The sequence below is a fragment of the Portunus trituberculatus genome, chromosome 22 (genome assembly GCF_017591435.1).
Source record: "Portunus trituberculatus isolate SZX2019 chromosome 22, ASM1759143v1, whole genome shotgun sequence".
NCBI classification, from domain to species: domain Eukaryota; kingdom Metazoa; phylum Arthropoda; class Malacostraca; order Decapoda; family Portunidae; genus Portunus; species Portunus trituberculatus.
Window position 1 is genome coordinate 6,829,578 of NC_059276.1, and position 14,858 is coordinate 6,844,435.

The window sequence follows — 14,858 nt, forward strand, 5'->3', positions numbered from 1 at the left end:
TATTTAATCTTCACTTAAAGGACTAATAACCACTAGAATCATAATCATGGAGAGGAAATATCAATTATTGAAAATTAGGTTTATTAAAAGTACAAAATATAGGTTTTATACATTATTACATCAAATTATTGCTCTATGAGAAGTTACACCCAATTCACACTATAAAACCCTGTAAATATATTAAGTAATACAATGCAGACAAGACAATCTTCTCTTTTCAACAGCTCTAAAAGTGTAGCTGGGAGGTTAGCACGCTCGGCTCACAACCGAGAGGTCCTGAGTCAAAGCCCAGGCTGGGTGGAGACAATTTGGAGAGTTTATTGACTAACTCCTGTTTACCTCACTGAGAGAAGGTAATTACTATGAAGCAAGAGAAGTGGTGACTTTGCAACCCATCAGGACTGGAATAATAAATCAATGTGTGTGTGTGTGGGTGTGGGTGTTTGTGTGTGCCACATCATGATGGGTACAAAGTCAGTGGTATAAAGATCAATCAATTAATGGAAGTGTTATTGGGAGCATAAATTGGTACCCTTAATAACAGCTTGAAACCACCTGAAGGCACTGGTTCTTCATGCCGCACAAAAACACATCAAGATATGAGCTCAGGCTACAAACACCACAAAAAACATGTTTCCATTAATCATAATTTTCTGTACAATTTACAATTTTTCTTGGTTTACATATGAAATGGTCAGTTTCCCCCGGCAGATACACTGAATATTGATCCTGAATAAAGGGAAGTTGACAATGATGATGAGTGGCACTTATACTTGAACCATACACTGACACAAAGCAGCAAACAAGGAGATATGTTTTGATGGTTTCAGTTGAACAATACAAGCTGGGTGACTAACATGTATTACACAAAAAACATTACAATTCTAGTAGGCACCTTTCCTTTGATTAATATTGTTAGAATTAAGAAAGCCACAAATCTCAAATAAGTAACCATATATTACTTTGGTTTTAGTGTAGCACCAGAGGATAATATGTTATGTTCCAGCCACTGCATTTCATCACAAGCTTGTATAAATTGTCACTGAGCAAACAAGGCAGTGTAACAGTGAGTTCCTGTGTTTTAGGAACCTGCAATACATCTGTAACACATTAGCTTGGCTCCTCTTTTGATTTTAATATACCACAACTGACCACTTCATCATTCACTGCATTATATTTCTGAATTAAACACTCCCACCACTATCAAACACATCTAAGTACAAAATACTGCCAGTTGTAGAAAAATCAGGGTGCACTTTATCTTGCCTTTTGATTACTGTACATATAGCAAATGTTCTAAAAATTCATTATAAAAACCACAATGAGAATATGGTTTGAAATCCCTTGCCATTCTTCATGTTCCACTGTGCTCATTCAGGAAGATGTTTTGCATGGTTTCTTAGCCTCAGCATTGAAGACAACCCAACTCTATGTTAAAACTGGTACTGGCACATAAAACTGTCCAACACATACATGGGTAGGTTTACTTAAAAATAGTTACATATTGCAGGATTCTTCTGTGAGTAGTTAAGCACTAATATCATACAGCTATAAGTCAGGTCTTGTAAGAAAGTAAATTGAGGTGTAAAGGCACATGACTCCTGTACTTGTGCTTGTACCATCAAATAACAGTATGGAAGAGGTACTTATACATAAGGCACTTTTCTCTTAAAGATACAGTCACACCCACCTATAAGAACCATGATCTCCAAGCTTCACTGTCTGCATTACTTGTATAAATGTATCAAAATATCTAACTATGTGTGTGTGTGTGTGTGTGTGTGTGTGTGTGTGTGTGTGTGTGTGTGTGTGTGTGTGTGTGTGTGTGTGTGTGTGTGTGTGTGTGTGTGTGTCAGAATTTAATTTAATGTAAACTTAAGCCTATGCAGATGGGTGTTGCACAGTACCTATGGTGGCCACATTGTTGCTGAAGCACCATTGCTGCATTACTATTATGTAATAATGAAGGAATGGCATCCCAGCAACTGCCTTGGCCACAGTAGAGCTGAAGCACCATTTCTACACTACAGCACTAGGAAATGCCACCTTCTATTGGTTATATATGTAATATGTATACTGCTACTTTAAATAGTGATCCTAAAATAATTCAGGTACTGCATGATTCAGCATTGGAATGACACCCACACAGGGAAGACCATTCAGGAAATGGCGTCAAGTAAGCCACGTCAGGTTTTGAGTCAAAACCGTAATATTCGGTGATGTGGTAAAGTACAACTATAATTACCACAATTACCTTGTTTATCAACATGATAGGTAAGCACAGATGAATACTCAGTCAAATACCACTGGTTTCACTTTCAATAATCTTACCACAAGGGCAATGCCTATCCAACACCCAAATAGTTTTGCAATACCTTCTTGGACCAGTCAGTGTTTGAGCCTCACCAGTCAGTCTTTAGCACTACCACCACCACTGCCATTCATGAAGTGGATCTTCCCAGAGATAACATCTTTTTGTGCATAAGTTCACCAAGTACCAAACCAATGTTTGCCCATCCAACACCACCATACTACAGTCTTAGTTTCATAATGCACAACACTATATAGCTGCTATATTCAGCAGAGCACACCCTAACTGTGTATGTATTTATTCCATTGCCTTTCATGAAAACTTATCCACTATTAGAGAGAAACAAGAACACCTGCAGCATGACAACAATTCAGTTGTACATTGCTTGGTGCTTTTGTCAGGCAGTCAAGAGAATAATGGATATCTAATTTTTAGTGTCTTAGTAAATAGAGAGCCACATTGTATGCTTTGGCAAGAATTCTCACTTCACTGTACTTCAACAACCAATTTCCTTAATTCATACACCTGTTATGGAGGCATTCCACTGAGGAGTTAAATATGACACATCCCAGATAAGATCATTTCAATGTCAAGTGTCAAGTGTAGCAAGCATTAGTACAGTCTACTGATGGGCAATCTGTTTTATAAAGAAAAAGATGGAAGGTTTATGACTGAGTATGTCACGATATTGACAAAATATTCCATACCATTACTACTTTACTGTAATGATTCATATGAAGCAGGTCTTCTCCCCGCATGCAGGGAGGCATCCAGGAACACTAAACCAATGGATTCCAGACCAAAGAAAACCAAAATAAAAAAGTAATCATAAAAAAAAAAAAAGACAAAATAGTAAACTCTAAAGATACCATTCTTGTGCTGAATTCTTTTCAAGTTTTTCTGTTATGCACTGAGAGACCTCCAGACTTCCTTAAGACTATTAATGGATGGATTTCACAAGTCAAAATGTCCTCAAGAGATGCATCATACAAATGAGACTATTAGTTGTAAATACTACAATTTCACTATTGAAAATATAAATATATTGAACTAAATATATATAAATCTAGCAACTATTAATCTCCTCTAATGTCCAGCTTCAGTGTGTGTCTGGGTTTTATTGTTGATTTAATTTTAAAAGGTCTGAAGGCATCATGTTAATTTAACTTTAAAAATGATAAAAATGTCATTCATACTTGCATAAATATTTTCATAAACACTATGGTCATGATAGAATAATCTGACTTACTTTAGCAACAGTGACACCAATGACTTCATTAAGCCTGCAGTGTGGATGCAACCTTGTGAACAATACCCATATTGACAGGAGGAGGAGCTGATGTATCTTGTGTGGTGGGTGTGTTCTGTTCATTGGTTACCATCATGTTGTGGTGAAGCAGCTGATCCACATACTGGGAGTGGGTGGTGCCTTGTAATACACCCGCCTCATGTGGCTCCAGCCCCTCCACCCTGCCACTGGCTGACTCAGGAACCTCGGTCAGCTGGTTCAGGTTCTCTGCCACACACACACTCTGCATACCACTACCAACCAATCCTGGGTTGACTATAATTTCGTCATCACCAATATTGAGGCTTTCAATAATCTCAACATCCTCTAACAATATGTTATCTTGCACCTGAACGTACTGCTCCACTTCCTGATTGGTGAGAGGATAGGTAAGGTGGTTCTGTTCCTCTACACTGGATGTACCATTCTGGAGTGCCTCTGTTCCCTCTGCACTAGTGCCAACAGAGTAAGTAGTAACCTGGTTGTTATCTGGTAGAGGCTGCGAAGACCAAGGGAATAGTTTGTCGTGGCTTCCTGGTAGTTGCTGAGCCTCCGGGACATGAGGGACAGTCGTAACAACAACCGAGGGGGAGGAATGCAATGTAATGGTTGGGTTTTGTGGATTTCTACAGGCGACGAGACCTTCGCTCTTGACGGCATTATTCTTCCTCACATTATTCACAACCTGCTTATGAATTGGTTCCTTAGCGTTGCTGGTAGTTAGTCGACTGTTGGTTGGTGAAGCGATTCCTGTGACTGGGTCCTGGTGATTTACATCTGGCACAACTTGTGGCACTTGCTTAGACGCTGTTCTGATGGAGCTTGCTGGCACAGTGATGGAAGCCACTGGCCTATCAGACCCACTACTGACAATAACAGGCACTGGTCCTCTGCTGGGTACACTAATGACCTGTGGCACCTGAACAGATCCCTGCTGGACACTCTTGGGAACAAGGGAAGCACTGGCCCGGTACACCTTGGCAAGCCGCCCGTCGTTATTGTGGACATACTCAACAACGTACACTCCTTGACTGTTACTGCTTGTCTTGGAGTCTGGCGGAGCACATGAGGCAGCGGCATGCACAGTGTCATGGAGGTCAGCCACACCATACCCTGATCTTGTATAGCATTTGATGGGCTTCTTAACAGTGAACCAGTCAGGGTTACTAGTGGGTGGCTGCACTATTCCTGGGTTGACTGCTTCATCACTGACAGTTTCCATGTTTGAGCAGATGGTTATCACTTCCTCAGGGTTGATACTGTCTCCAACAAACTCCTTGCAGCCAGTGTCCATGTTTGTTAGCTCTGTTTTCATGTCAGTCAGGGGAACCTCCACTGTCTCCTCGCCTGCATTCTCTGGAATGATGAGCTCGGATGCCATCTCTAGACTCTTGAGGTCAAAGTTGATGGTATTCCAAGAGGACCTGATGTTAACTTTAGGTAGTGTGTTGTGTTCAGGTGGTGGCTGGAAGACGTACGTACGCAGGTCCTCACCACCAGTGCCATCCATCACAACCTCCTCCTCCACAATTTCAGAGTGGTGGTTTTTACTGGTTTGTCTCAAGTTTCCCTGCAGAGGGTTCTTCCACTCCTTCACTTGCTCAATGTGCTTCACTTGACTGATGTTACTCTTGTCTGTAATCTTTTTGGACTTAACAAGAAGACCAGTTTTGCCATTGGACACCTGCTTCATCCCCACAGACATCACCACACTGTCAGCTGTCACCTGGTAGCTCCCTACCTCACCTTTATGCTTACTGGACTGTAGTACCTCACCATAGTTAGCTCCTTCCTCTTCCTCCTCCTCCTCTTCCTCTTCTTCCTCCTCCTCCTCCTCTTCTTCACGGTCCCCTTCCTCAAAATCAGTCCACACCTGCTCCTCCTCCATCTGCGCAGCAGCTTCCGGACTTATTATTTTGAGGGGTTGTCGGGGCCGGCGAGGTTTGCGGCCCTGCGACTTCTTCATGCGGTCTGCCTCTTCCTGCGACAGAATGATGATGGTGCCCTGGGTGGTGAGCAGCTTGCCGTGCCGGGTCCGCAAGTGTCGTTTGTAAGTGTTTCTGGTCTTAAACCTGTAGAAGAAGCAATGGTGTACACAAACATTCAGGGTGAGTTTTTAAGGTATATGTCACTGCAGAAGATAATTTAATCCACACAATTATCTGCTTGCTTGCTGTAATCATTGAGTGGCTGGAAATCAAGAGAATGATGCCACCAACCATGTTTTTTATTTCCTGAGCAATGGAGGGTTATCATTACTCTCTTTTTTTTATAGAGGATGTGAAAGCAGGACAAGGGCAACATAAAAAAAATAAATAAATAAAAAAAAAAAAAATAAATAAATAAAAAAAAAAATTAAAATAAATAATAAATCAATAAATAAATCAATAAAAATAAAATAAAAAGGCCCACTAAGTTGCCAGTCCCCGTTCGTATTCAAGAGTTAGCCAAAATAGTGATAAACGTCTTGTTTTTAGAAGCATCATTTAAAAATTCCAACACTACAAGGCTGGGGCTGGACAAGCAGACTTTCAAGAACCAAATTAATAGACCATCCAAACCTCTAGGCACTGTAAGCTTGGGACACAAATACATGACAGGAGAGACTAAATACAAGCAGTGTCAGTATTGCCACTCACCTCATGAGGCAATCAGAGCATTCGTAGGGCGACTCCCCAGTGTGGCGTCGCCGGTGCTCTTTGAAGTGTGATGGGTGGCGGAACTTACGGCCACAGTCGCTGCAGGTGAAGCGAGTCTGGTTGGTGTGGATCAGCATGTGGTAGTTGAGCGAGTGCTGCCGCGTGAACACCGCCTCACATATGCGGCACTCATAGGGACGGATGCCTGAGGGGGGGGGATGATGGGTGGTGTGATGTGTGAGTAAGACTTCATACTTCTCATTCACAGTAGTTAGGAAGATACACCTTATAAAAACAGTATTAGACCATGCCACTTATCCTGTAAAGCTAAAACTGAATATTAAGAGGGTGAGATTATTTGCCTGTCAGCTACCTTATCACAAGCTATTTTATCACATCTAATGCTCTTACAGCCCTGTCATCCTAAGAAGTACACAATTAGAAATCATAAACTTCCTTCACATACAGAACATGAACATAAAACATAAAAAAATCAAAGTTGTAGTCTGGTAAAGGTTTCATAAATGAGGATGATGGGTAAGCCACAGGTGCATGGGTGTGTCAGTACCTGCGTGGCTGCGGTAATGGGACAGCAAGGTGGACGGGGCCGTGAACAGGCGAGGAGGGTGGCAGATCTTGCATTCTAGTGTCTCCAAAGCCATCACAGACTGGGATCGAATCTCTGTTATCAGTTTCAAGGCCATCTCCTTCTCTGCCTGTAGGAAAAAACACAAAAAAGTAACAAAAATGATTCTGTACCTGGACTGATTGGTGTTCAACTTTTATACCATTATGGCTTTTACAATAGCAGTGATCATTACGAGACAATACACTGAACTTTACAACTGACGACTACCCTGCACTAAGTAGAAGTAGCAGGTGGAAGTAAACCATAGGCAGCAGGTAACCCCTTCACTGACAGCCATGAGGAAGAGAAATGACGGTCACAACACTAAGCCTAATGCATCAAGAGTATGTCATCGCCAGCTAGCAAACACATGGCTGGTTTGGCTAATGCTCCTAATAAACACATATCTTACGCCCAACATCCCCACAAGGAGCTGCTACATTACGTCCTTCTACTTGTAGCAACACATCCACACAGCTCACCTTGCTTTGTCCTATGAACTTTGCTCGTCCCTTGGGCTTCTTACGGACTTTGTACTCGTCCCTCTCGATCACCTTGGCCACACCTTCAACATCAGCAGAGGGATTGTTGTGGTCGTACACTACAGGAAGGTCCGCTGAGGAGGAAGTAAACCAAAATGCTGCTGAATAATGTGCTCTCACTCCAATCTATTACATGTGGAACAGCCAAAAATGTGCACTCTCAATAACAGTGACAGGAAATATATCAAACACTAATGAAAAATGTCCACTCACTCCAATCTATGGCATTTGAGCAGCCAAAAATGTGCACACTCAATGATAGTGAGAGGAAACAAATCAAACACAGATGAAAAATGTGCTCTCACTCCATCATATTAATATATAGCACATGAGAGCAGCCAAAAATGTGCATGCTCTCAATAACAGTGACAGGATGTAAACCATAACACAGATGAAAAATGTGCATTCACTCCATCAATATAGCACATGAGAGAAGCCAAAAATGTGCACGTCCTCAATGATAGTAACAGTTAAGTAAGTCTCACATAATGGCATATAAATCACTCGAGTTGCAGATCAGTTCACTTGGGTTATATAACCTATGTAAGGTGGTCAACTTGCAACTGACTGTGCTTTAGACAACACAGTGGTCTATTAGAAAAGAGGGAGGTTTCATGACATTCATCCCATTCTTTTGGCTAGCTCTCTGGGATCTGCTTGGGAACTGGCATCTAAATGTGCCTTCTTATTTAATATATTTTTGTTGCTCTTAGCTAAATTTTCTCCTCTTACATTTTCTTTTTTTTATGCAAGATGGAGAACTGCCAAGGGTAACAAAATATTAGGAAAAAAGTAAATAAAAACAGAAAAAAATGTCACCAAAGCACTGGTTCTTACCAGAGCGCATGACTTTGTAGTGTTGGTCTGGTGTGAATTCAATCTCACAGCCCACAACTGGCAGGGGTGTTCCAGCGCTGCCACACTCCTGGGCCATCTGTAGACACAATTAATGATTACTCCTACCAGTTTACAAACCAGGCCAGCAATCTTTCAGAGAATGGCCCAGGCAAAACACCACATCCTCACACACATAGGTTATTCATTCTCCTATCTCCAGTAGCTGCTAGTAGAAAGAAACACTCTTGTGATTGACTGTATTTCATCCAAGGAGGGCCACAACACTGTTCCATTCTACCAGGGACTGACTCAGTTAAAGCTGGAAAATCTACCAACAGTTAGTGATAAAATGCTTAATAAAAAATGAGGGTACAAAAAGGAAGTATTGAGCTCTGATGCTTTCCTAAATGACAAGTTTCTGAGAGGTTTTATCGTTGTCTTGCTCCTTTCAGTTCTACCACAATAAAGAAAGCACCAGGCCTTTTACTTTTGAGCTGCAAATGTGAACCACTACATTAACAGGCCACTGAATCTTTTCACTCTTTTATGACTGTGAACTTACATATAACACGACATTAAATCATTGTACTGCTTTGTAATGATATAGCAGAACACTGAATCTCTGACCTGTATCTTATGATTGTGAACTTACATATAACAGGCCAACAAATCTTTGTACTGTGTTCTATAATGACCATATAACTAGGACACTAAATCTTTGCACTGTGTTTAACCCCTTCAATACTAGAACACATTTTTACCTTGAGATTTGTGTACAATTAGATGATTTTATTGACATTAATAAGGCTCTATGGAAGTCAGAAGATTAATGGCCACAGTCTTCACTATTTTAATCCCCCACATAAGTTTCTGAAGCTGTATCAAATTACCAAATACTAAGCAAAATGAATATGGAAACATGTTATGGTATTAAAGGGATTAAGAATTACTTTAAATTAGGACACTAAATCTTTGCACTGTGTTTTATAATGAATAAGAAGTAAAAGAGACTTACAATTCCTCCCTGCAGCTCCTCATTCATGTGCTGGTGGAGCAGAGTGGAGTGGTCCTCTGGCTGCAGCTCCTCCCGGACTTGAAGGCAGCTTACAGACCCATCCATTGCACCTCCACTCCAAGCCACCTTTACAGAGAGACAGCACACTTAGAGTTATGTAAACAATCCCTTGAATATCAGAGCTTGAATGAAAGACTAATGATAACTTGTAAAGTCTAGTGGTTCAGTGGTAGTACAGAGAAATATTGTCATCTAAAAAAAGGTACAGATAATATGCAGTATGTGGTAAGTCTCTTACTTTCATTTCCACAGTTCTTAGTACATGTGGATCTCATAGCATAAAATAATTATTCCATACACTTCATATTTGACTTACCAACATATAATCCCACATTTTCTGAATATATTAACACACCATATTCTCAACAAGTCATAAAACAACAAAATAAAAATCTATATAATGCATTTTAATATGATACAAGTAAACAAACATATACAGAGATTGATCTTCATATTTCTACTACTCAATACGTGGCATTACCTGTGAGGATGGCTGAGTTTGGTTCCTAAGGGGGGTCTCTTTAGTGGGCTGGTGTTCTGCAGGTTTTGTCTCAGCATGTTCCGAGTCCCACTTCACCGGGGACGCCTTGAGATAGCCGTGGTCATGCGACACAACCTGCTGGATGGGCTGCCGCTCAGCTTCCTTCTTACACTCTTGCTTTATTACTGGCATCTGCAAATTAAGTCATGATCAAATGTTACTACTTCTATTAAAAATACTAGTCATCTGGAAAATAAAAAAAGAAATAAATGAATACAAGAAAGGACACACAAGAAAGGAAATCATGTAAGTTACCTGAAAGAAAGAAAAAAAAAAAAATAAATAAATAAATAAAATAAAGTAAAAATATAAATATTAAAATAAAGAAAGAAATAAATAAAGAAAGAAAAAAATGAAAATAAAAGAAAGGAATTCATTTGAGTCTATATGCAATACCTTATTAATTTTCAGTTTCCCAATATCAACACTACAACACTATAATACAGAAACAAAAACACACACTCCAATACAAAATACAGCAAAATACTAACCCTTGCCACAGTCTTTATATCAGAATTATTATTGTTATTGTTGTCATTAACATCACTTTCAGGAGGATGAGGGTTAACCGTTGCCTTCACCTTCTTGGCACGGACCTTCCCTTCCCGCCCAGTCTCCAGCTTCCTCTTTGGTTTGGTCTCACTCATGATAACCACCTTGATCTCCTCCTTGATGGCGTCCACTGGTGCATCATCACTGCCACCCTCACTAGTAGCTGGAGCATCATCCTTCTTCTGCACAGCTTCATTTTCCTTCTCTTTGCTTGCTGGCGGTGCTTTCTTTGCCTTGCTACTTGTGTCTCCATCGCGTATCTGAGTCTTTGGGGCTACAGATGACTTGTTGGCCCGAGTGTACCCTGTGTTGCCTCGCTTTCTGCCTCCTGTAGGGTCTTGTTGGGCAAGGCGTCTCTTTCGTGCTGGTACGGATTCTAGTAAGTAGCTCTGCCGGCTCTGACCACCTGATGGGACAAAGGGGAATAGAATAACACCATGTAATCATATTTTTTTAGAGAGAGAGAGAGAGAGAGAGAGAGAGAGAGAGAGAGAGAGAGAGAGAGAGAGAGAGAGAGAGAGATAATCCCAGTAATGAAAAAAATCAGAGCATAAACAACTCTTATCAATATCCTTGCTCTAACTACTTCCTCAGCAATATCTTTCCTCAATGGCCCAGGGAAAACACATATTCATTGATGTTCATGTCTTGCAGAAATAGAGCACACATTCATTGCTCTCAGTACAAACATCACTACTTACTCTTGTGTACTTCTAGGAGGGACTGGAGGTGTGTCTGGAGGTGAGCCTTCATGCCACTCCTTGCTTTGTGTTCACTGCCAAAGCTCTGGAAGTACTTGGAGCAGGCAGCTGGCAGCATTGCACATGTGTAGGTGAAGCGCTTCCACATTTCGTTAGACTCAAACTCGGCAAACAGCTTGAGGAGGAGGTTGTCAGTCATACCAGATACATGATCGAGAGTGAGCAAGTCATAGTCGCTGGGTCTCCTGCTGGTGGTGCCGCTGGCCTGGAATAATGACAGTGGCATTAGTGATAAATGCACTGACAGTAACTGAGGTAAGCGTCATGTTATTTATAGACATTCCTCTCAAAAGGCAGGTCTAGAGGTACCTTCACCCTGCAGGCCTGAGAGGTGTCGGTGACGGAGGGGTCAGTGTGTAGGGTGACGGACGCCACCTCGGCCAACATATTCAGCATAGAGAGAGCATCTGATCCAGCACAGCTCACTCCTCCCGTCCTCACTCCCTTGGCTGGGGAGCGAGTGCGGGGACTGGATATGGGGGAGTCTTCTGGACGGGGGGACATGGCCTTGGACTCTGAAACACGATGATGATGTTTAAAATGCTGCTGCTGCTACTCATGCTACCCATGTCTTGAATCTTCACCAAGAATGGAATAAGGACTGGAATTTGATACACCTCTATTATGACAATGTCTATACACCAGACTGAAATTGGCTAGAAAGGAAGATTGATCAGACAGAACACATGGGGGATGAAAATTCAAAGCATGATTCCTAATTCCTTCATCCTGAGCCTTTTGGTTGCTGTTCACTTAATGCACAGATTATGTTTGCGGTATTCTTCAATCCTACTAGAGAGACACAATAATAATGGAACTAATAAAAATACACATTCTCAAATTAATATCCTTAATGTATCTATCTCAAAGAAAGGTTTCGCAATCAAACAAATAAATAAACTGTTCTCTAGAAACATAGCTGCTCCACAGACTGACTCATTCTACCACATGCTAATAATGTTCCTGTATACTTTTTGCAACATTTTACAAAACACATGCTCAAAGCCCTGCCACAACCCACACCCTGAATATGACAACTTACAATACTAATAATGTGCAAAAGGGACAAGAAATCAAGAAATGGCTGTTGTACTTAATTACGATAAAAAGGAGGTTTCTAAAGGGTGATTGTGCAGGTAACATTTTTCCATCCCTCAGTATATGTTACGATCTCTTGCTAATACAATATGCAAATCATGGAAATAAATAGAAAAATATATAATGAAACCAAATTACAAACATATCAAGGCATTTATTTTATTATATCAGTAAAAAATGCATGTCAAACTAGTGATGGTTGTCTGAAGGTTTCTCATCCAACCATTTTTAACCTAACACTACAATATTAATCACAATTCTTCACTAAGTACACGAAATATAACCAACAACAACAATGCAGGCTAAGTTATCTGAAGTCTGGCTTATCATCTCGTATCGCACGCTAACAAAACAATCTCTCGACTAAAACACAAGTAATAATTTTGCTTCTATTTTCACCCGAGTCCTTCAGTCAACCTACACACAATAGATCCCAACCCACCCTAACCAATAACCCTAATGCAAACACATGACATAAAAAAATCTAGATAAACACAAGAAAACAAGTGCAGTGGGTCCTTATTGTGAAAATGAGTCACGCAAACACTCCCTACCCAAACAATACATGAGGCGGCCCCGCTACCACGTCCCACATCCTCTTACTCTCCTTGCCTAAAACCCCTTTACACTAAAGTTCCATTACATTATCTACCCTCACATGCACACCCGCACCTTAAACACGTCCTGTATGTCATTACCTAGTACGTGGGATGAGGCAGGAGGCAGGTAAAGGTGTGAAAATGCGGACCTGACATGGACCACGCGCGCCAAATCCTTCATAGAAACACGAGGGGCGTATCCCACATGACCCTGTGACCTCTTCTTTCTTCTTTCTCTCTGTATCTCCCGTCCCTGATTTACGACTATGTCATCTAGGGATTATTAACAGTGTCCGTATAGCTTTGCGTGCAGGGTGGTGGTGCTGGAATAGCAGTGTTGTGTGTATTCTTGTGTGTAAGTGTATCGTCTGCTACACTCAAGGAAGTGTCATGGTTTTTATTCTCTCAACAGGTTCTTTCAGCCAACTTTGTTTTACTCGATTTACTCCTGTTTTCTTTACCATATATGCTTTCCCGAGTGGGGTATCAGTCCATTCATTCCAATAGTAGTGTTAGGATGACGTATATTGACCCGTCGGTGTGGGATTAAAGTTTTACAGGCGAAAATGTGAAGGGTGTGGAGTTCGCGGGTCATGTACAAAGCAGACGCCATTTTAGCAGCCGAATTCTGACTGTCAAACTTTAGTACCCCTTACAATGCGGTTCCAGACTTTTAAACCTGGCATCTTCCATACGCATATTAAAGCTATGTATCTTAAGGGATTGTTTTACTACTCACCGGGGACCTTCTCGCCTGTTTTGTGGGTTTTCCGGCGGGTTTTCATGGCGTTGCGTCTGACACTTAGCGGGAGGTGGCGCCGCCCTCAGCCTGCGACGGTGCTGCCAAGTCCCTCTTTTCCCACCCACAGACTCGTATTTTCCTCACATCTGCGCTACCTAGTGAAAGTTATGCTGCAATTTTTAAGGATGTAACAATTGAGGCGTCCTTTGATTTATGTAGTGCTGGAATATTGTAAGGGGTGGTGGTTTTGTCGTATATTTTGGTCATTTCCACTACCACGTTGCTCCACCTCCTCCTACTTGTTGCTTCATATGTTTTCATCGCGCACATGTTTATTTATCGAGTTGTTTTATGCAGTGGTCATGCGCGAAATGTATCAATATATCATAAAGATAAAAGTCTGTACATTACAATTCAGTGTGAGTAATAGCCAGCTATGGTAGATGACTAATTTGTGTAGTGCAGCATCCACTCATTGTCTGCCTGAGATCTATACAATGACTCCATTTCTGCCCACGATTTACACCTCCATACTGAGCAAAGGAGCTAAAATGTTAACTCTACTGGATCCTAACTGTAAAAGAGAGTCAGGAAGGAGTCTGGCGAGAAGAATAGGAGCGTGCCTCACAAATCATGAAAACCAGCGCGAAAATCAAACTTTGCAATTAAGTCGATAGAACTGCAACCTATTTTTCTCCGCTTCCTTTCTGCACACTATTTTTCTAAGGGATTTCAGTGTGGTATATGTTGACAGAAGTTGTGGTAAAGGTCTACAGGAATGAAGGAATAACTGAACGATGGAAATATGAATGCTGTGTAGAAATGCACCTTAATAGAGCGAAAGAATAGTGGGACGCGTTATCAGCAGGGAGATAATTTTACAGTGGTGCGTTCATTGTATATAAACATCAATAAATAAATATATAGTGATTTTGTACTAAAACGCACTAAATTAGGAACTCGATTTGATTATGTAAAAATATATAGTTAAACATTAGATAACACTAAAGATACCACAGAGACAAGGCAGGTGAATCTAAATCCAGGCCTGACTATTGAGTCAGCAGCCACTGGGTAAAGAACGCCTATAAGAGTGAGGCAGTGAAGTAATATATCTCATACACCCCACTCACCTCATAAATCATAATATACACGAACTACTCATATCAGCTGTATGAGTCTTGTGGTCACAGGATGGCGGGAAAGGATGTCGGGATCCTGCTGGCCCGGATGGAGGTGGCTAAG

General features: G+C 41.1%; 1 protein-coding gene across 2 annotated transcripts; it reads right to left on the reverse strand.

Annotated features, from left to right (window-relative positions):
• Positions 1 to 64: 64 nt before the first annotated feature.
• On the reverse strand, positions 65 to 13,749 carry LOC123507574. 2 transcript variants are annotated; one of them, XM_045260526.1, is made up of 11 exons: positions 13,611 to 13,749; positions 11,484 to 11,689; positions 11,115 to 11,379; positions 10,353 to 10,819; positions 9,802 to 9,993; positions 9,261 to 9,386; positions 8,246 to 8,342; positions 7,349 to 7,482; positions 6,807 to 6,954; positions 6,239 to 6,443; positions 65 to 5,671 (listed from the first exon to the last, which is right to left on the reverse strand). In XM_045260526.1, the coding sequence occupies exons 1-11, from the start codon at positions 13,654 to 13,656 to the stop codon at positions 3,589 to 3,591; spliced, it is 3,969 nt and encodes a 1,322-aa protein (XP_045116461.1). In that variant the 5' UTR covers positions 13,657 to 13,749; the 3' UTR covers positions 65 to 3,588. The 2 variants fall into 2 exon arrangements, with proteins under 2 accessions (XP_045116461.1, XP_045116460.1); XM_045260525.1 differs by lacking the exon at positions 13,611 to 13,749 and adding an exon at positions 12,971 to 13,481.
• Positions 13,750 to 14,858: the final 1,109 nt, after the last annotated feature.